Genomic DNA, 22,272 nt, shown 5'->3' on the forward strand with positions numbered 1-22,272 from the left:
TCAAATGACTTCTGGCTCTCCTGGTTGTTCAGTGGGAGATAAATATTGGTGATTCTCATTACCAGCAAAAGGCATGATATAAAATAACATAGCAAGAGTAGGCTTTTAAACTGGTGTGTTGATGAAAGAACTCTCAGTGCTTTCTGTCCCGCCCCCCCCTTCTCACATACTCACTGATTCACGAACTGGATTGGTTCAACCCTCATGGAAACCTCGTGAGGCCTTGTGAATATATGTTGCTGCCTTTAATCATTGCCTTCTCTGTTAAATGTCGTTATGGTCTCAAATACTGAAAGACGTTTTTCTTGTGTAATGCCAAGGTACAACGGATCTCTGCTAACTTGGTAGCAATTAAAGGACTTCACTAACTAATGGTTTTGAGACCCTAAGCAAGCCAGAAAGTAGACTCATTTCTAGAAGGCTGGACTAAGGCAACTATGAGGCCTTAAAGTAAGTGAGGCATTACCTGGAAGAAAAAAGAAAAAAAAAAAAAAAAAAAGGCTGCAAACTGGTATTGGTCTTCCATGCAAGCTGGCCTTCAATTAGTAGCCTTAAAAGTACAGGGGAGAGAGATTTTGGTGGGGGGCTGATACCATCCTTTAAACACTGGGGAAGGTTGTCACCTTGATGCTATCACCTATACACTTGAAAGTGATAAGCTTTGTTCTTAAACATTTTACAGAACTGCTTAGGCATACATGATCATTTGTCAACATGTTTTGAAGAAAGGGGTTAGAAATACTAGATGCCCAATAGAAATCCCTGCTGCTTAATCCTGCAAGTTACTGAAATGTAAAAATGTGCTAAGGCCAAGCAAAGGCGAGCCGTCTGCAGCCGAAGGTAGCTCCTGCATCTGCTGTGCTCTCGAAGGTTTTCTGTAGATAACGCTCCTCCCGAAATGGAGCGTGTCAAATTCACATCACCAGCAGCTATTACTTCAAACAGCCTTCAGAAATGATTGCTTTGCTGAGTGCTATTAAATGACAGACCTCACTTAGCAAGATCCTTTTATTGTCTTGTTGTTGTTGTTGTTGTTAACCTCCGCTGGAGCTGGTGTTTGCAATGTGCTTAACCCGGAGCCCTGTGCCCGGAGCACTTTGCCGTGGTGCTGCCAGCCCGGCGTTGAGCTGCGGATCCCTTTATCCAGGGAAGGGAAACCTCAGCGGGAAGCCGGGCACAGCGCCGGCGATAAGCCATTCCCCATCCCTCCAGCACAGTCAATCCACCAGCGGCTCCCAGCTTAATTTTAGCCGATACTGGAGATCTTCCGTACGGCATCCCCATGCGAGCTTTGTGACATTTTTCGTGCCCCCACCCAGCGCCAGGTGCCGGGGAGGCGGGCGGGGGCCGGGGCTGCGCACGGAGGATGCGCGGCCGCGGAGCCGCGCCGGGATCGGGAGGGAGGTGAGTGCGGCTCGGCTCGGCTCGGCTCGGCTCGGTTCTGCACGGCTGGCGGCCTGCGGGCAGCAGCCGTCCCTGCCCGGGCTGGAAAAAGGTGGGGGGCCGTGAGCGGGACCCCCCCGGCGGCGGCCCGAGCCCGGAGGTGCGGAGCGCTGCGCCGGGGCCGCGCACAGGCGCGAAGCGGAATAGTCCCGGCGTGGCTTTTTTTTTCGGCCATTTTTGCCTCAAAGTCATTTTAAGGTGCCTTGTGCTGGCTGCAGGGAGGAGGAGGAGGAGGAGAAGGATGGGGGGCTCCGTGTGCCAAGGGATGGGGAGATGCGCGTCTTAACCGCGCTGGGAGAGGGGCGCTCAGAACAAAACGCTCTGATTGCAGCTCAGCCCCAGACAGCAGCACGGTTTTTGCGGTGGTGGTGGTGCTGATTTTGTTGTTGTTGTTTGGGTTTTGTGCCTCGCTCAGCTACCCACTGCAGCCGCTTGGTGAAAGGCGTTTGAGGGAGACAAATGAAACCTCTTCGCTCCAGGTGATGCGAGTGAGACACGGAGCTCCTTGTCCTGAGGCAGAGATAAAAGCAGGGTGCAGGTTGTTCGGCTGTCCCTAGCGCTTCGTTTAGGGGCAGTGCGAGGAGACACGGCTCCCATCTGGAGAAGGCTTCGTGCCGAGCCCAGGGCTCTGCACAGGAGCATAACGAGCCTACGGGGGCGGGGAGGGGATGCTCGCTACACGAAGCCGCGGATCCATCTTGTCTGCAGTGGCTGGGTAACGAACGGTACAGGGAAATGCGAATTAGGAAACTGATTTTGTCAGTTCACTGTTTTCTTTTAGAAGGGAAGACCCTCTCCCCTCTATTTCCCTCTGGCCCCCACAGATTTTCAGCGGCCCTGTAGGCTGCGGTAGTGAGCCGTGATGTGTGATGGTGGGATCAGAAGAGGTGTTTCCAGCACACATGCTGGACTTTTTTTCCATTACCATTTATAATCATTTTTTTTTTCTCTTTCACAGGCTACAGGTGGCTACCAGAATGACACCCGCCATGCTTTGTAACGTGGTGTTCCTGCTGGCATTTGGATGGGCTTCGGCTTTCAACCACAGCCCCAGGACCCCGGACAGGGTTTCTGAAGCAGACATTCAGAAGCTCCTCCACGGGGTCATGGAGCAGCTGGGCATCGCCAGACCCCGTGTAGAATATCCAGCACACCAGGCTATGAACCTAGTTGGTCCACAGAGCATTGAAGGTAGCAAATTTCTGCTTTGAGTCATGGAGATTTATTGATTTACTGTTGTATCCTTTGATAATATTTATTGAGACAATATTTATTGTCTTGCATATGCAAGAATATCGTGTATATGCAGAATATCCTGAACTTAAAATCACAGGCTTCTTCACCCTGTTGTTGTCCAACCATCATCAATCTTTTAACTTCCTTAAAGTGATGGCTTTTGTTGTTTTTTTTTTTTGTTTGTTTGGTTTTTTACCTACAGGCTTTGTAGAAGAAAAAAAAAATTGTCTTGATAGTATCTGGCCTCTAGTACCTCAAAACAATGATTTACAAAACACTCCCCCAGTATTGTGTATAAATATATCCCATATATATATTTCACATGAAATAAATGTGAACTGTAGAACCCAAATCTCACAGACTTTTGGAAACATTTGCGGACTGGAAGAGACCCACTATTTGCGGTGTCATACAAGATAAAGGGAGAAACCTCGTGGGGGCGGATGAGTTCCTACGTTCCCCAGAAGTCTGTTCTGCCCTGGGGAAAGGACCAGTGATGTGGTGCACAGGGCTGTGGGTGGCGTGGAGCCCCGAACTCCGGCTGCAGGAGTGAAAAAGTCACAGTTTCTCTTCTCCTTGCATCCAGCAGTAGCACCTCAAGACTGTGCTGCTCTGATGAATACAAAGGACTCAGGTTCATTTTTTTGGCCAATATTTCTGGTCTCAGTGGAAGTAAAGTTTCCTTGGAATCAGTCTTTTATAACTATGCAAACCATCTGAAATATCTGGCTCAAATGTTAGGGTATTAGGATAATGTTGCAAAATGCATTGCTATTTGTATTAAACTGGCCTTTATTTGGGGATTACAGCAAAAGGTTGAAGGTATGCAACTCGGAATATTATGGTTAATATGCAGGCACCAGAACAAAGCAGAAAACCTCAACCCTTCTCTGTCTCGCCATTAAGCCAGTTTGACATAGTGTAGCAAATTGCTTGAAAGTTCACAGCAAGTCTGTGTCCCTTGTTTTCCTCACATTCAGATCTCAGGATTGTCCTAGCCAAAGAGATAAAACTGCCCTAATGAAGACGAAGAAGAGGACTAAAACTGAATATGCACCTCCACCAGATAATTGCAGACCTAAGTTTATATATTTTCTAAAGAAACTTTCATCATCATCTGCTTTTCTGCAAACATATGTGAGAGAGAGAGAGTAGGCTTAGAGGGTAAAATTTGGTCCATGCCCTTTCCTCCTTTATCAATGTTTGTATGCAGAGGAACTGGGGCAGACTGGTAGTTTTGGTAATTTTCTGGTAATTTTACTCTCCATCGTCCTCTTTTCCCCAGACTTTTTTTTTTTTTTTTTAACCCCAGAAGTATAAGAAATAGCAAATCTCTGACCCCTGTGTGTGTGTATACATATATGTTATTATTTTTTGAAAAGCACATGATTGTGTTTGAACGTGTTATGAAAAGTAAATATAGACCTAAGATAAATATTTCTTCTCAGCTGTTTGCCATCACTCTTTAATTACAGTGTTAGCAAAAACAGATTAAGACTCTCTTCTCTTAAGTATTAAAACTTTTCCGGTACTTGTGAAACTATAATAACATTAGTCACCCACAAAAAGCAGGTTGTACAACCCTTTTTTTTTTTCATTTTTTCTTCTTTTTTTTTTTTAAATAAAAATACTCCTTTTCTGCATATATAACAGTAAAACTGAAAGGCAACCAATCCAATTTGTTTATCATATTTAACATTCTACTTTTGATGAGATGAAAAAGACTTTCAAAAAAAGATTCAATTGTAGATGTTTAACAGCCTATTGAGAAATCTTTGCAAAAGCAGAGATGAATGATAGCAATCTGTATAGAAACAGACATGTAAATCCAGCCTTCATGTCAAACATTTCATAAACTCTTCTGTGGTAAGCTTTTCAGATAGTAATCTCTTGCTCTTTCTTTGGTTTCTTGTGGTGATATGTATCTATTTATATACAGTTATATAGATATCTGATGAAATAGTTGATTAGAAACTTCAGTTTAAGAAAAAAAAGATACACTTTTGAATGTTTTGAAAGTGTTGGTTCCAGTTAACGTGATCTTATAGCATTATACATAACATTTCTTATCCTGCCTTTTTTAAAAGTGCATAGAGCTCACTAAATTTTCACTGTGTTTCTTTTTAAATGTAGACCATGCATGACAGGATAGCTAATCCAGCAAAGCCAGCATTTCATTCCCTACCAGTGATTTTAAATATTACATTACGAAACACTTCGGAATTAACAGCGCTCTATTTTATCCTCTTTGTATATTTATTTTTGTGTAATTGCAGCAAAAATTACATGGTGGGTTTAACTTTCCATTAGGTGTCTACTTTGGAAACAGAACTGCTAAAATGGCATGGTAAGACACATTCAAAATAGCCTAGTTTTGCAAGAGATGTGTAATACTTCCACATACGGTATCTGTCTGAAAAGCTGCAGTTGTGGCTGCTTTCCCCGCTGTCTGCCCACTAATCTGTTATTGCCAGGAGACTGACATTCCTGACCTCTGAGCTGCTCCCTTCAGCCAGCGTTTTCTAACCAAAACAAAGTAGGAAATGGATTAAAGCAAGGGCCTTGTTCCTTGGTGAGGAATGAGGACAGGAGGGCTCCCATGAGCCATTGCCCCATTACGGGCAGAGGAAGGGTAGTGATTGGTACAGTAATAATATTGTGACCTTCCTTTCTGAACTGGCATCTTTGGATTGGTGTGGGGGTTTTGTGTTTTTTTTTTTTGTTTGGTTGTTTTTTTGTTGTTGTTTGCTTTTTTTTTTTTTTTTGAGGTCATATACAAATATGAGGCAAAATTCCATCACGTGATTTAGAAGCAGAATTTCCTCAGAGAAAGACACTCTGGTGTCTGCTGAACAGAACTTGCAGGACTTTGTGGAGTAAGGTTTCTGATGGTGCTGAGCATTTCGGGCTCACTTGTGCATCAGATGCCTCTTGGCCAACATACGAGGACTTGAACTGAGAAGCAGCAGCACAAGAAGCAGTAGCATGGGGTATGAAGTTCAAGCCAAAAAGCCTGAGCACAGGTGTTGGCTGACATGTTGTAAGTGGATTGGCAGAGAGACGACTTGCAATTAATATTCCCAGTGGTACATGCATAAACAGTAAACAATTTATACTTGAGCTACAGAAAAAATAACTGCACATGTTTTTAGATTACATCAGCTCATATTCTTAGGGATTTGTATGTGGGCTTTCCCCAATGTAGTTACACAATTATCACTGGCCAGTAATTGTGTATGCAAGTGCTTTTAAAAATCTACAAGATATTAGAACAGAAAAGTAAGAGGGAAGGAAGGGCAGAAAGATAAGGGCAGAAGTACTACAAACTCAAAAACAAAGGTCAATGGGAGTTTTCTCTTCAGATCAAGCGGGGAGGCTGGGACTGGAATATATCACAGCAAAACAGGAATTTCGTGCTAAACGTCATCTGTACCAAAGTGGTAATTCACCAACTACTCTCATGAGGTGCTCTCTTTGTTGGGAATTTTTGCCCAAAAGTTGGGAAGAGTAGAAATGCATATGAAACTCATTATCTGTCAGAAATTCTGAGCTGCCAGGAGTGTTGATGTCTGTCCATTTTTCACTCTGTAGTTTGCAGTGACCAATGTGGACAGTTAAAGCATGCTTCATCCCATGCCAGCGTCATCACCACCAACCCACGGATGATTCTGGAATGCAGATGTTTCTCATCTCGATCATGTCTTGCACCTCAGAATAACAATTAAAAATAAAAAAGTCACAGTTTAACAATTTAATAAATTTATTATGTTCCTACAGAAAATTGTTTGGAGCATGTTTTTCCTAACAAAATGTTTTGTCAGGCATTGCCCCACCAGCTGTAGCATAGACCTGCAGCTGTGTTGATAAGTGTGGCTGCCATCAGCTTCAATAAAACCAGGATTACAAAAGATTTTCAAAAGGCCAGGGTTTCACCAATTACATGTATACTTTTGCAAATGAGGTGCTGTCAGGGAAAAAATAAGTTGTGTAGCTTTGGAATTTGGAAAAATATTTAAGCTGCCATAATATAGACAAGTTTATGCTAGCTGCCTTATTATAATGAAATGTTTGCAATCTTCTGAGTGATTATCATAATAACCTTTTCCAACTGAATAAGATCTTAATTTTATACATAAAAATACTATTGCTGCTAGTTCATAAACAGATTTCCTAATTATGCCCATTTTCCAACTGCGTTATCTACATTTTTTCCACTGTTAATCATCATATTTTGACTTTAAAACACTAAAAATCAGGTCAAATATGTTTCAAGGAACTATGTATGGTCTTTCCCTTCCTCCCTACCTCTCCCCCCAGAATAAAGGTTAGGGCTTACTTGGCAGTAGTCAGTAAAGTCACAAGCTTGCTATGTACCAAAGGCAACTAGAAGATGCACGTTTCAGAAAATACATTTTTCAGCATGCTCTCTTTCCTAAGTGACCAGATCATTTTCTTCTTGATGGACAAAAGAAAAAAAAAGAAAAAAAAAAGGAAAAAAAAAAACAGACAACCAAACAAAAAACCACCAAACACGTACAGCTTGCTATTTAAAATATTTTGCCTTTTATGTTGAAATCTGGAAGTAGCGGAGTCTACTTTTTTCTCCTTCCTTTGTGTCTGTCGATTTACCTGTTATCTCAGGTGAATCTGCTAAAATAGGAGTAGAGTCTAGCAGATGCCTGACATCAATTTCTTGGCAGATTAAACTCTCCGTCCACTCCAGTGTGCCTATCACTGAAGGAGAGTGAAGGTCCTGCGGACGATGGGAGCGAGCGGTGGCTTTCCCCTCCCAGGGGCCGTACTGGCCACCAAGGCGACATCAGGCCTCATTTTCTGCTGGAGCTCTCTGAGCTGAGTGGAAGCAGTTTGCAGGATTCACAAAAATGTGAATTAGAAAAAGATACATTGGAGTGACTTAACAGTGCTGCAGAGAGGAAGAAAAAATACATAAAAGCAAAATATGATTTATTTTTTTTTAATGAGTATCTGTGTTTCTGCAGTTTCTGTTTCGGTTTATCACTAAGATACCGCATGAGCACCACTATGAAATATTTAGGTTTCCTACTGAGTATAACAAAAAATGCATCTATGCTAACAGAGCACAAAAGAATAAAATATATGCCTTCAGCTTTTCAAAAACAGTTGTTTTTTTATGCCTGTCAGAGAGTTCGAAAAGTAAGAGGCTACGTGATTTTTTTCTTTCTTTCCTTGCATATTTATAAATTTTAGCCAATATTTAGTGGTTTTGAGGGGCAGAGGGGATGGCGAGGTGTGTGGCTCCAGCGCCCGGATCAGCGACATCTCCCGCAGACACTGGGGGGCACCAGTAGCCCAGCGCGGGCAGTTCAGAGCGCTTCGGGATGGTAAAAGAGAAGGCTTTTGCTTTCGCAAATATTCTCTGCTTACATTTTCGTTTCCTCCTGTACAATTCAACATGACAGAAAGCTTCTCAGTTGATTTTTTGTTGTTGGCTTTGGCTTGGTTTGGCTGTTTTGTTTTTATTTCTTAAAAACCCTCCAAACAAAATTATAGTTGTCAGAGGTGCTGGCGGGACAGCTGAGAAGCTAAAGGTTTCAGTCTGCAGAAGAGTCCTAATGCTGTCAACCTCAATGAAAACACTCAATAATGTCTCTTTAATCCTGATCTTTTGTAGGAATAAAAAAATACAGTGTCTTTTTGGGAACGAGCAAGGCTTTTTACCCTCCTGCAGAGACTTCTTATAGCTGCTGAGGAAAGGCTGGGTTTCACTTAGTTATTTAGAAAGGAAATATATACTTGTTTCTCGTTTTAGAAAAAAAGAAGAAAAAGTAGTTAGTGTTTGCCTGGTTGAGATGTTAAAACTCAAGGAGCCTGGAAATTTATATTAATACCTTTACTAAGAGCTAGTAGTTAATGACTTATCGGCACAGACTCCATACAAATATGCCTTGCATAAAATGTACGTCATGAAAAGTCATGCAGAATATTCACACATGTTAATGATGTCTATTTTGTTTACATTTTCCTAAAAAGAAGGTCAGTGCCAGATTGCCTTGCTGTCTGCCCTGTAACACACCTACAAGGCTGCTACTTGCTTCCCACAAAGACAGTTCAATCCCCTTGCTGCTTGCAAATGAACCTGGTGAAACTACGACAGAATGACTGACTCCTGCACTCATTTGCTGTTGGGCTACTGTGTGCTATGCCTGTGCCCCGGCACATTTGCATATCCTTGGGTGACTGGAAGCAATATCCACTGACAGATGCAGGGGAACAGAACATCTGAGGGTCAGCAAGCGTGGCGGTGGTGTGGCAGCATCCCCTCTGGTCTCGTTTACATCCTCTGTGCCAGCATCTGGGGGTAGCAGCGCAGGAGTCGCCGGGCTGGCACCATGCCGCTGGGCTGGGGCAGACCTCCCACAGCCAATTTTGCTGCTTCGGGGCCACTTTGTAGTGTCAATTTGGAGCACAGAGACCACACAATGATTTGGGATTTGGATTATTGTATCTGTTCTATAGAGAAAGTCCTGCTGCAGTTAAAACATACAGTTACATTCACAGTGGGACTGCTTTTGCTGAAGCACACATGACTTTAATCAAACACTGTGTTATGGGCCTGACATTTAACAAAGAAAATCAAACCCCAACATCACTCCACTAGTCTGTAGTCTCTGCTTTCAGGGTTGGTTTTGGTTTGGTTTTCAAATTAATGAAAAAGCCTAACAAATATTATTTCAAAATTTAATATGGGCATCTTGGATTTGCAACATAAACTGAAAATGGTAAAGCTGTACTTTTTAATATATAAATATGGTAGACATCTGGATTTGTATAGATCTTATTAAAAATACTTAACATTGTCTTTGCATTTTACTCCAGAATTATAATGTCAGATACAGCCAGAAATAGAGTATCAGGAGGTGGTTCATGTCCTAAGAGAAGCAATTTAAGATGGTAACTCCTGCATTTAAAAGCTAGGAGCCAAATTACAGTGGTGCTTTATAGCGGGTTTTCTTCATCTGAAATTGCACATAAAATAGTTTATACTTATATATCCATAAACAGAAGAATAATGAGATTTGAACCTTTTCTTGAAATTATATGCGTACGCAGTCCTCTTCTCATGGTGACAGGAGGGGGTGCAGGTGTCACTGTTGTACGGAACCAAGAAGACAAAGTAACCCCAGCTCCTGAAACTTCCCACAAACTTTGTGACCAGCTTCTGTGCGATACAGACCTCTGCTGCTATTCACGAAGCCGTCTCTGAAAGTTACTACCAAAGGAGAAATCAGTTTGAGACGGGGCCCTTTTGGGGAAGAAAGGTGGCAGGTCTGCAGGAATTAGAAGTAGATTCTCATGTACCTAAAGGTAATTAATCAATTAGAATGGGATTAAGCAAATGTTTATATCCAAAATTGTATTTTTGTGCACGTTAATAGAGGGAAATTAACTGAAAAGGGAGGCAAGAAATCTGAGGAGGAGGTGGAATATGTTAGCCTCTGTATTGTCTGGTGCTTTACAGTACTACTGTTTTCTAGTGTTGGCAGATGGTATGCAGAAATTTAATACAAAATTGTAAAATTTTATCTAGCAATGCAATATGGTCCAGAAGTATTTAAAAATCTGCCAGTGAAGATTGGCCAAATTATGATGAGCGCATGTTTCCTAAGATTTTTTCCCTGCTTGTCTTTCACATGCATAAAATAAGTCCTTGGGCGCATTTATTAGGATTTATACCTTTTTGCAATTGTTTTCACAATCATGTGCATTTTCCCTGCTCCCATCTGGATTTTAAATTAACTTGCAGTAAGAAAAGATTCCTTAATTTATTTGGTTCTATGAAAAGATATATTAAAAGTCTAGACAAAGAGAAGATTCTTGCTTTTCTTGATTGTGGTGTAGTGTGCAGAAGATAGGATCTCTGGCATGCTCCAGAGGTTTCCAGAACTATTCTCTTTGTGCTTCCCGTTGCGAATGCTTTCAGCAGTGCCCTCACAGCTGCATTGGGAATGAATGAGAGGAGGAATGTTCTCAGCTGCTGAGCAGGAGGGAGAAAGAAACCAGCTTCTCTCCTTGGGATGCTTGAGTGCATCAGGTTATCCAGCCTAGGTCCCTACCACAGACAGAAGAGCAGTTTGGCCTGGTCTTACCTGACTCTTGTGTCTCCATTGGGTGTCGATGCTTGTACTCAAGTGCAGGAAAACCTGCATCTTGACTCAGGCTGTGCTGGTGGAATCAGTGAAGAGAAAGGCCTCTGTATCTGTGGCTGTGAGGCTGTACAGCTCACCAAAGCAGAGACTTGGGAAACCTGTAACCTCACACTGCTGCTGTTGACGATATGATCATTTCTGGGAATTAGAAAACCTATGCTGGTTGCACTTGTCAGAGTTCACAGTTGTTAAGCAAAGCTTTGAAATGCTTCTGTTGAAGAACCATCTGGGACTTTGTGCCATCTGCATGAAAAAATAGAATTGAAGTGGATATGAATGTGAAACAAACATGAAAACTTCATGAAGTTCAGTGGAGCAGAGGATAGAAAACACTGTCCTGTTCTAGGTAAATCAGGTGCTTCTATGCTTCCCATTACAGGATCCAGAGGCACACTTTGTTGTGAGTAAGTTGGTAGTAATGGATCTTTTGGACTTCTCACAGACCCAGTGTCAATGCCAGTGAATAAAGTGCTCCACTCTTTCGTTGGCACATCTGCATTTATGGGATGGAAATAGTGTCCCGTACTTCATGAGATAAAGTAGATCATCTGTTTCCCTCTGTTGTCCGGTTTCATAAAGCCATGTGCTACACACATGGTCATTAGATTACACCTTATATGCCAGGAACAGGCACATGTTGCTTGCTGGACATGCTTTTCCTTGACCCTGCAGGTGCACAGTAGCTGGAAGTCAATGTGGCCAGGGCTGCTAATTGCCATAGGTTGCACTTTGTAAAAAGGCTGAGCTTATCTACATGGTGAAGTGAGAAAGCTTTCTACTCAGGCTGAAGGGCAAATTAATATAGCCATTACAGGACTGCTGAACAAAAGGAGACATAAGAGATTGCTTTGGTGCTCTGTCAGCAAGTGAGCTGCTAGATATTTTTATTGTGTTTGCAATTTGAATAATGAATAATAATGGCATATAAGCTACTGTTATAAATTCTTTGTGAGAGAGGCATGGGCGTTGTTTGGTCCCAGCCATTTCACAATAAAAGCGTTTCGCATCTTAAATATCTGTACTGTTTGTAATTAAAATGTGGGATAAAACTGAATCATCCACTGAAAACAAGGTCAGTAATTGTGTGATGTGTGTGCTAAAGCTTTAAAAAAGATATTGAGAGGAATTTGTCCCTCTGCAGAGAAAGGGAAAATTAATGTTTACAGTTTAAAGAAACTTTATGCCATTAAGGGGAGAGGAAGCTGACTCTGAAATCTCTGATGCTTTTGTATGTGTAGTCGTAGTTTTCTTGGGTTTCCCCAGGCATGCTCTTAAATGGCTAAGGAAGCTGGCTAGATTTGCTTTTTTCCATTCTTGGTTCTCTTGTGCACTTTCTCCTTCCCTGTTCTCTTATTTATCAGCTTCTGTGGAATAAAGAAATGTTATCATTTCTAATTTCTTCTGTGCCACTCATTTCCTGACCTTGATTGATCTCAGCAACAAAGAGTAGGACTCTAAGATGAAACTAGCTGAAAGCGCAGGGGGGGAAATGACATCAAAGCTGTAAAGCTTCTAATGATGTTAGAAAGGGTAAGAAAAATTAAAACACATTACATGCTTTTTTTTTTTTTTTTTTTTTACATTCATGAATTTTTGGACAGTTTGAATTAATCAGATTACATTGTGGGGAGTCTTGCAGACAACAAATGAAATGAAAAAGGAGGTTAGTGGCTGATGTCCCATTTTAAGATACAGAAGTATCAGAAAGCATACTGACAAACTTGCCTTTTATTAGGAATTAGACATTACTTTTGAATGCAGCAGTGACACAGCAAAGGTAGATAGGGCAAGATGACTGGTGTCAGAAGTGCAGGATGGTATGGAGAGCTGTCACAATGAAAGGAAAAAGCTGTTCCTGGATCAGAGAGGACACACTGGAAAAGGTGTTGAAGATTTTCACCAGTTATAAGAACTAATAGTCTAGATTAACAAAACATTTTGAAAAGAAGCAAAGATGGTATCGAATATCTGATTAACATCTATTTAAATTTAATGAATTAACTTACAGCAGAGAAATAATATACCATAAAGATCTTGGAGACCAGCCTGGGATGCTGCCTCCTAGAGTTCTTCAGGCAGTTAAGTTTGCTTTGCATGTCTGGTGAAATTCAAGGCAGCTGCAAAGAGCTGCCAGAGGAGTCTCCCCATGTGAAGAATTCCTCTCCAGCATCACATTTCCTTGCCTATCATTTCCTGTACTGGTCATCATGTGAGGGAAAATGGCAAAAGGGTGCATGTCAGACGGATTCTTGGTACACTTCATCTCAAGCTGGCAATGGCTCCCTGGGGAACCTTACACAAGTGGGATAAGGTATACCAGTCTTCCCTTGCAGCTCACACTTGGTGTTTGTAGAGCTCAGGATGGATTGAAAGAAGTGCACTTCTCTTGTGGGAGGACGCTTCCTCTGTGTGTCTGGGAGTGCTTGGGCACTTTAGGAATCTAAATGTTCCATGATATTTAAGAGCAAAAAGGTGAAAACTAGGATAGCAAGCATAACTCTGATAATAAAGGGCTTTAATTTGGGACTTGTTTACTCACAGCTGACACAATCTGTTCCGTTTTGTTCTTCTGTGCTAAGATTGGCCAAAGAACCTCTTTTCTGACTTTTTAATGGGGTAACCTTATCTACACAATGAAGCAGGAATCTGTTCTACTCAGACTGAAAAGGAAACGTGTCCCATTATTTGTCTTGAAAGGTTTTACAAAAATTTTACATTTTTTTGAAAATCAGTTTTTACTGGCCTTATTAAAATGACTTTCAGGGGGCAGTGGTGGCTGTTTGTATTCAGTGAGAAGGATTGTTTCTGAGAGCAGATGTCTTTCAGTTGTACTTTGTGCCACTAACAGATGGGTAGCAGCAACCAGAACTTCAGCTTTTCCATCAGATCTGTTTTATCAGGGGAAATGTTCAATACTGGCAGGAGACTAGTTGCTCTCTGTCTTTCCTTTTCTCCCTTTTTCCCTTCTCCCTTTTTTTTTTTCTTTTCCCACTTCTAAGAACAGAGTGGTTTTGTTGTCCTCCCAGCCACAGAGACAGTATTGTTGCTACAGAGAAATGAGCTAAAATGTGTACACTTTAAATTTTTAGTCATTCCAAGTATCTCTAATTGAGATGATAGTAGCTGTTGGTGAGATAATTAAAGACTTTTCCAGGATTATATGAATGTGGGGAGGAATTGATCCATTTTTTCTTTTCCACTCTACAACAGTTCATGACCAGTACCAGAAGATGGCTACGTATATGCATATGTTTCAAATGAAATCCAAAGCTTAGTTATGACAATACAGACCTCAGTCCAAAAGACCTAAACTTCTAGTTTATCCTGTAGGGAAGTAAAATAACCACATGCTTACACAGATATCCCACACATGAAAGGGAGCTGATTTTTTTTGTTTTACTTTTTTTTGCAACTATGTACTGCACAAAGCCAGTTCATACGAGAAGCAAGCAGAGATGAGAAAAACATACAGCTACCTAGCCCACTCTTTCTCAGTACAGGACTGTTCTCTGTACTGTCCCTCTGGGTTTCTCTAGTCCAGTTTCAAACAATATAACAATGGTGTCTCTCATGCTGTGCTTGGATAGGAAATTACAAAAAATTCCTCTATATTTAGTCTTCTTGTCTTTTTCCTTCAGTCTCTTCCTCAAGGTTTGGTATAGGTTCAAGAGACCCATTTTGTGCTATTTTTTACACGGCAGTGTGTATGTTTGTATTACAATATTTTGACTTGGTAGCTGCCATATGTTTAATCCTAATATGTTGCTTCATATCAATAACATTACAATACCAAAACTAATGCAGTTAGTGAATAACTGTACATAATACTCACATTTGGTATATTCATAGCATTTCATTTTTATTATTTCAGTCTTGACTGAATGTACTATTTTTCACAGCTTATAAGGAATGATCTTTGCTAACACTATTAAGTCACTCAAGCGTGCTAAATTGTGGCACCAGAGCAGGTGCTATTGTATCCAGTTCTTTTGGAAAGAAAGGAAAAACCCTTAAATGATCCTGAACATTTATACCTAAAGGAAACAATCCTTTATATTAATATAAAAAGATTGTTTTGTACTCAGTCAAAAGAATTCTTGGCAGTCAGTTTAAACTTGCCTGTATATATAGCGCGCTGGAGCCTGCTAAGTACCTCTGTTTTCTTTATGGATGAAGCCTTGGTGCCAAGAGGTCTGCACCACATGCAAGTGTAGATACACTTGTATCTGATGGATTGTCCCATAGTGAACCACATTGTATACAGGATGTTCAAACATGTATTGATTACGTGGTTCTTTAGTTTACAGCAGAATTATAATCTGATGCTTTAAAGTACATATATGCAATCAATCTTCATGTGAAGGAGCTCAGTACACAAATATTTTATGCTGTACACTAGATATTTGAATAATATCATTAGAAAAAATGTATATTATACATTTTTAATGTATCACCGTAGCATTGTTGTGAATCTATACAGTTCTTTCAAGCATTATCTTTGTGTTGACTATGAACTGTAAATGTATAATAAGGTTCATACCGTGTGTAACTATTTTCAGGTTTTAGTACCGTCTCATAGTCAGCTACAAGGGGAAACCTCATATAACACAGTTGCAAAGTTTTTATAGGACTACGTTTATGTTTGTTACATATCTGTAAAACTTTCCTTCAACATTACACTATAGAATAAGAAATTTGTATTTGAGGGGAAAAATTACATTTTGATTAGATTTTAGTCTGTCATGCAAATAAAATTGAAATATATAAGCTTAAAGACTAAGTTGCTTCTGGTACTATGGTGCCAACTTCCAACTGTTTATTTGTGAAATACGGACAACTTGACAGAACTACTACTTCTAAGTGTAGAAACGGATACAAAATTTCTTAAGACTGCCTTATGTTAGCGATTTTTGAGAGGGATTATGTTAGTTTACAATGCCTAGCTGCATAAAAGATGTAGCTTATGCTGGCAGTATTTATTTGTAAGTCAGGACAGGAGTACTTGAATGATTCTTCTGGAGGAGCTTGCATTTCCAGAAGCTTTATTCCAATTTTTTGGAGCTATGATAATTATATAAATTGAAAATAGGACTTTGTTGATAAGACAGTGATCATGCTATTTACCCAAACAGTTTTATCTGCATTCACTCTTTTTATCTGCATTAACTCTTTTTTTAAAGTGATTTTTCCATCACTCAAATTCCTTTTCCTCTCATTCACTGTTAGTGGAATCTGTCAATGGACATTACATTGTTACTCCTCACTATATACTGTTTTTAAAACTGTTGCTCTGCTGTCACACAATCATCTCAGTACTCAAATATACATTAGCTGTTGCTGCAGTATGTGTGGTGTTTGCTTTATGACAGGACAAAAGAGCATACTTGAAACTAAGTTTTCGTTTGTCTAAAATTCAAAAGAATGCTGTATTCTTTGAAGCACTTAGAAAACTCCTCAGACAGCTGGGTTTTAGCATTTAGATGCATTTGGCCAGTAATGCATGCACAAAAAACAATCCAAAACAAAACAAAACAAAAGCCCTTGAGCACATACATAATTGTAGAAAAGAATATAGAGAGATTGGCCTGAGCTTGGTTCCCAAAACTCTTGTGGAAGACCCTGCTTATCAGAGGCGAGAAGCCCAAGGCTGAGGCACACGGGAGAAGGAAGGAGAGCCACAGCCTGCTCCCCCTTCCCCAGTCCCCCTGGCTGCAGCACACCGGTTGTGTTGCACTTGCCCAGGAGTAGTAAACACCTCTGCCTGCCCTGCCTGGTGGGGTTATGGAGAGCTGCTGCACTACCACAGGGCTGCGCGCTGCCGTTGTGACCTGGTGGTCATGGTGCCCTGTGTCCTGCAGGGCAGGTATGAAAGCCTGAATCTAGAACTGACCTAGTAGGCAAAGGTGTAAAAGTCACTGAATGTGATGTTTCGTACCAAAATGACTGCGATGTAGGTGTACATGCACAAGAATTCCTTGTATATGTCCAGTGTATGGACTCTTAATCACCTTTCACTGTTAGTGCAGGAAACTCAAATTTGCACTTAGGAAATAGTTTGATTTTAAAGTCATTTTTCTGGCTGTATATAACCAAATTTGATATGGTGTATTGAATCCCTTCACATGACTGAATTTATTAAAGTATAAATAATATGCAAAGCTGTACACATAGTATTATTTCTTTTTACAGTGTCATTAATGTGGCATGAAGATATCTTGCCACATCTTCTTCAGTTATTACTTGCTTCTGTGAACGGTAGCATCATCAGTGAGTGAAGATGATTATATAATAAATATTTTAATTTCCGTTACTGACTCATGTTTCTTTGTCTTTGGATTTTCCTACCTATAACTTATATAGTTAATAATAATAATAATAATAATTAATAATAATAATAATAATAATAAAAAAAGGGGGGGCAGAGAAAGAAACCAGAGATTAATAAGCTCCAACTTTGTTTCCTAGTTTCATTTCTTGTTACGTGTTATTTGATTTAGGTCACATGGTGATATTTCTAAAAGAGACTTTTGAAATCTAAATTGGATCTGTCTCTGTAAAAATTGTATGTATTTTTTAAACTTAAATCTGGATTACTTAGAGAAACTAAAGCATTTATACTTTTCATCTTGTAAAAAGACTGTGTGTAAATCTTCTTTGCTAGGCGGTGCACATGAAGGTCTCCAGCACTTGGGTCCTTATGGCAATATCCCAAACATTGTGGCTGAGCTGACAGGAGATAATATACCAAAGGATTTCAGTGAAGATCAAGGATATCCTGACCCCCCAAATCCCTGTCCTATTGGAAAAACAGGTAATTCTGTTGCAGCCTTTGTACCTCTGCATTGACTGTGCTACTGAGTCTTCCAGTGATGTGCTAAGCAGTACAACAGTTGATCATTAATGTGTGTTTCCTTTCATTTTGTACCCTGGGAGAAGAACTGTAGAGCAATCAGTTGGTTTATATTAGATTTTATTTTTTTTCTATATACGCACCTTCTCTATCGCTGTATGCCTGCTAGAGAAGGTGAGGTTGAAGAAATCGTCTTGACCTTGGAGTAGAAGTTGGCAAGATTTACGATAGCATCTTGTTCCTAAGGGAGTTCATTTTTAGGCTGGCCCCTGAAAAAAAGTTATCGTTCTGTACAGATGAGGTTTACCCTTATTTTAGAGACTTTCATTGTGCCAAGAGGAATGAAACTGTCTGCCCTGATCTCCAACCCAGACCATGAGTCAATATTTAAGATACCTTGGCTCCCATCCATGTGGCTTTATAGCTCACTGAGGGTTCATCTGCGCCAAGAAATGGAGAACTATGTGGACGTACCCCAACTCGTTACAAGCAAGCTAGCTCCAGCAGAGTAGCAGTGCAGCTGGGGAGAGTGGGAGTGGTGGTGTACCTGAGACACCTAGCGCATCCCTCATTTGGTCGGACCGGTGTGCGTCCTAAGCCATGTGCGTGGCTAGTGCTCAGTGGTCCCTAAAGCAGCACTACATGTGCATGATATAGATGTATCCTAAGGAAAACAGATCTTTTTTCCTGTTATTTGAGCCAAGGAATGATTTCCAGTACAGAAAGTAGCAGTAAAATACCCATTGGCTGCCTTAGAATCTGGAACTGGGAATGGGAATGAGCACTCTTTTTTTTCTGTCGTTTTTTATTTGTGAGCTAAGAGATCCTTTCAAAATCTTTTCTTTTCAGTCTTCATTTATGCTCTTTGGTAATGCAAAACAGTTGTCCGCATTTTTATTTAAAAATATTCTAATGAGCTTAGAACTGATTAAAAAAAATGTCGTGAGAAACTTTGCAAACAGTGTTTTTATATTTCATTCAAAATATCATATAATAAAAGAAATCCAAATAGCCATCCACACTGATTTCTATTACAGCCTGTTTGGTGATAATGGCTGCATCACTTCTGAAGTAGTATCTAATCTTCCATTTGTTCAATATAGCTGCGTCTGACAGGTTGCAAAAGATGGTTTTAGGTTTTCTCACACACAAAAGCACATACAGACTTTTTATCTTCTGTGCTTGTCCAGCAAACTTCTGTAAGTGATTAAATAAATAAAATAAAAACCTGGCATCCAGAGAAATGACTTTGAAAATCCCTTTAATTTTTCTTTCTTAGGTGAAATAAAAGTTGTTATCTAGACCAGTACAGTCAGATATGAGCACAGGGAGAATTCCTCGAGAAGTGCTGCTTGCTCAGATAAACTCTGTCATAGGTACGCTGAGAGTGAAGATAGCATCTACTAGGATTAGAGTAAAATGTTTTTCAGAGCCTTAAATGGAAATTCAAGTGGTGACTGTTAAAACTGTATTATGCACACAAATTACCGGAGGCCTTCCTCAATCAGGTCTGTGGATTTGCTTAATGGAAAACAATTTTTCCAGTCACTGTCTACATATGCACATTCCACAGCAGGAATACATAAGCCTCGAGCACTTGAGTGACTTTTTGACTTTTTGATTAGCAGTCACAGAGGGCACACATATGTCCAGCTTCTCTTTGTGTTTTCTACCCAAAGTCATAGACATAGACAATGTGAGGTCAACCACATTTCTGTTGTCACCTACTTCTCTCCTGAGATGGCCCTGTCCCTGCTGAGACTGAAATAAATTTTAAGTGCTCCTAGTTGAAAATATTAGTTTAAGTGCACAGAAACTATAACAGTTTCTGAGTCTGTTAGCTAGCATGGTTACTTTTCCCACTTCTTACTCAAGATGCGTCTTTTTTTTCCTAAAGAGAAAAGAAAGAAAATGGGATCCACTGGACCAAGAATAAACCTCCTTAGGTCATTGAATTAATTCATTTTTATGTTAGGTCTTTACTGTTTCCCACATCTAAAGGAAAAAAATGACCCGCCTGTAAAGCTTTTTGCAAGATGATCACACAACGGAAGGGAAGGTCCACAGTGTTCCTTCTGTAGTGTGTCTTCTGGTGGATGCAGCTGCTTGCTGCCCTGCATCATGCGCTGGGTGGTATCTCCTCAGGTATGTTTGGGAGCAACAGGGATTGCAAGTGCATGATGCTGGCAATGAAAAGGGAGCTCCAGGAGCAGACTCTATCCAAAGAGCTGATCTGGCCTCAAGTTCCTGAATTGTTTAATCTAAAGGTCACTTATTTTGGTAAAAAGTCCATAAGTAGACTTTTTAAAAAGATATTATCCTTGACAAGACAATGCCTGCAAAGCCATCCATTGTGATAAAAGAGGTTTCTACACTCATCAGATTAGTTACCAATCTGCACAAATACCCTTAGCATACAGCTTCTGCCACATTGCATTTTTAAGGGAATGTATGATGTGTAAACAAATTTCATCTATTTTCAACAAAATAGCAAACCAGAAATGGAGCCCCACAAATAGCTACTTAGTGAAGGAAATTCTGCCTTTGCTTACGGACTTATTTTACCATGAGCTTAAAAAGTATTGTTTAAACAATTTCTATCACTTCCCAAGGGCATTTAAAAATGAAAATAGGATCCCTTCCAAATCAGTGTAACAAGAAGTTCTATGTAAAATTAATCTCAATCACTGATTTAAAAGAAAAACAAAAAGGAGGTGGGAGAGTTTGGAAAATAAATTTTGTTAGTTTTGGAGTTTCATTAAATTGTGGGGTTCTTTAATAAATATGTAACCTGACAAACTCCTTTAAAAAGATAAAAAATAATATAAAATTTTATTTCCAGTTGTCCAGTTTTTTATATGCTTTTTTAAATTGCAAAACTACATTTACAAAGTTTGCTGCTAAAAGTGAATGTCTGTGTTTTAAAGCTACCAAGGACTCACTGATTTCTAACATGCTTTTGCAGTTGATGATGGATGTCTAGAAAACACCCCCGACACGGCGGAGTTCAGCAGGGAATACCAGCTGCACCAACACCTTTTTGATCCAGAGCATGACTATCCCAACATGGGCAAGTGGGTGAGTACACACGTTGGTATTTTTGCTGTTTGTGAACCTGAGTTTCTTCTGTTGCTGTCTCGGATACTATGGAGCCACAAGGAGAATACTGGGCTCTTTGCTGGTAGAATTATAACCCTAAAGGTAGCCTCTCAAAAAGATGAACTTGCCCTTAAAAATACAGAAATAGTGGCTAAGAAAAATGATCGATGAAAAGCCCATAAAAGCAGAAAATAGAACCCCCCGTCTCATTATGTCCCAAAGCATGACAACTATGTATGTTGGTGATAAATGCAGCAAACCACATTTCAAACTGCGGTGCGCCTGTAGCTAAAATCGGCTCAGCTTTTTATCACGAGGCTCCAGAACACAAGTGGGTTCCTGGGCAGAGCCTGGCACAAACCAGACTGCGGCGGGTGGGCAGCGCGGGAAGGGGCAGTTTGCTCTTGTGCTGTTGTTTCCCCCTTCCACTGCTTTTGGCTTGCATGGGAGCAGAGCACCAGTAGGCTCTATCGGAGCTATTTTACCGTATTTTATTGAAAGTCTATTTTATACATTGCGTATAATAAATACAGTGAGCTACACTAAGGGTAAAAATCTTGCTTTACACATACAAGGACTTTAATAACTCCAGCTAGACTATTTCTTCAGGCTAGAGGCTCCAAAGAAAGCTCTGCTGCTTAATCTTAGATTACATCAGTTAAATGTCCGATCCCAAATCCATCTTCAGGCGCCAGGAAAACAATAACAATGATCATAATTTATGCTGCTAGAGCAAATCATGAAATCTCATTATACATTGTTACAGCACTTTACTTAAGATTGCCCTAAACCCGTGCTCTCTAAACATATATCGATAAATAGACATGTTTGGCAGCCTCTTCTCCTGCTGTAATTGTGAGACAATGATTCATCGTTCGTGATCAAACCAATGTAAGATTTATAGTCTTAATTGCTTATGTGAGTGCTAAATTTCTACAGACAATCATGCCAAAAATCCAAATTTTGGAAACCCCTGTTGCATTCTAAGTAATTACCATCAAAGGTTTTCATTTTAAAAACAGCAGATGGTGAACTTTATTATTTATGCCAGATAATGCTGTTAGTTTTCTTATTACTCAAAAGTAATTTACTTTCATAATGCCACTTTGAAGACTATAATAACACTTCTGCAAATCTTTGGCCTACAACATTATTTCAGAATCAATGTACATACTGTGTTGTCATCAGCAACATACATAGTTAACAAATGGTAGGTAATCATTACTGAATACTGGCCTTTTTTCATTTCTCCATCCATCACTACTAATTCAGGGAATAAACTACTCACACGTGGATTAAAACAGATTGTTAGGTCCCAAACAGTAATCATATCTAGCTACAGCAGAGCCAAGTCCCAATCTTTTTAATCAGAGATGAAACGTACATGAGTAAATGTTCTGCCGAGATCCAGGAGTATTGCCCTGACTGCCTCCTCACTGTATATTACTACACATT

At 40.1% G+C, this 22,272-nt stretch overlaps 1 protein-coding gene across 5 annotated transcripts in view; it reads left to right on the top strand.

Moving 5' to 3' along the window:
- Positions 1-1,170: 1,170 nt before the first annotated feature.
- Positions 1,171-22,272, top strand: part of SCG5 (secretogranin V) — a 29,325-nt gene continuing 8,223 nt past the window's right edge. Inside the window, exons 1-4 of one of the 5 annotated variants that reach the window (XM_066997614.1) lie at positions 1,171-1,404; positions 2,402-2,634; positions 17,530-17,679; positions 20,684-20,796. In XM_066997614.1, coding sequence (XP_066853715.1) covers positions 1,367-1,404; positions 2,402-2,634; positions 17,530-17,679; positions 20,684-20,796 — 534 coding nt within the window. In that variant the 5' untranslated portion in view covers positions 1,171-1,366. Of the gene's footprint in view, positions 1,405-1,473; positions 1,496-1,521; positions 1,544-1,900; positions 1,923-2,401; positions 2,635-17,529; positions 17,680-20,683; positions 20,797-22,272 lie in introns of those variants that run through there. The other 4 variants (XM_048058766.2, XM_048058765.2, XM_048058763.2 and 1 more) reach the window with 4 other exon arrangements.

Source organism: Anser cygnoides, chromosome 5, assembly GCF_040182565.1.
Source record: "Anser cygnoides isolate HZ-2024a breed goose chromosome 5, Taihu_goose_T2T_genome, whole genome shotgun sequence".
NCBI lineage: Eukaryota > Metazoa > Chordata > Aves > Anseriformes > Anatidae > Anser > Anser cygnoides.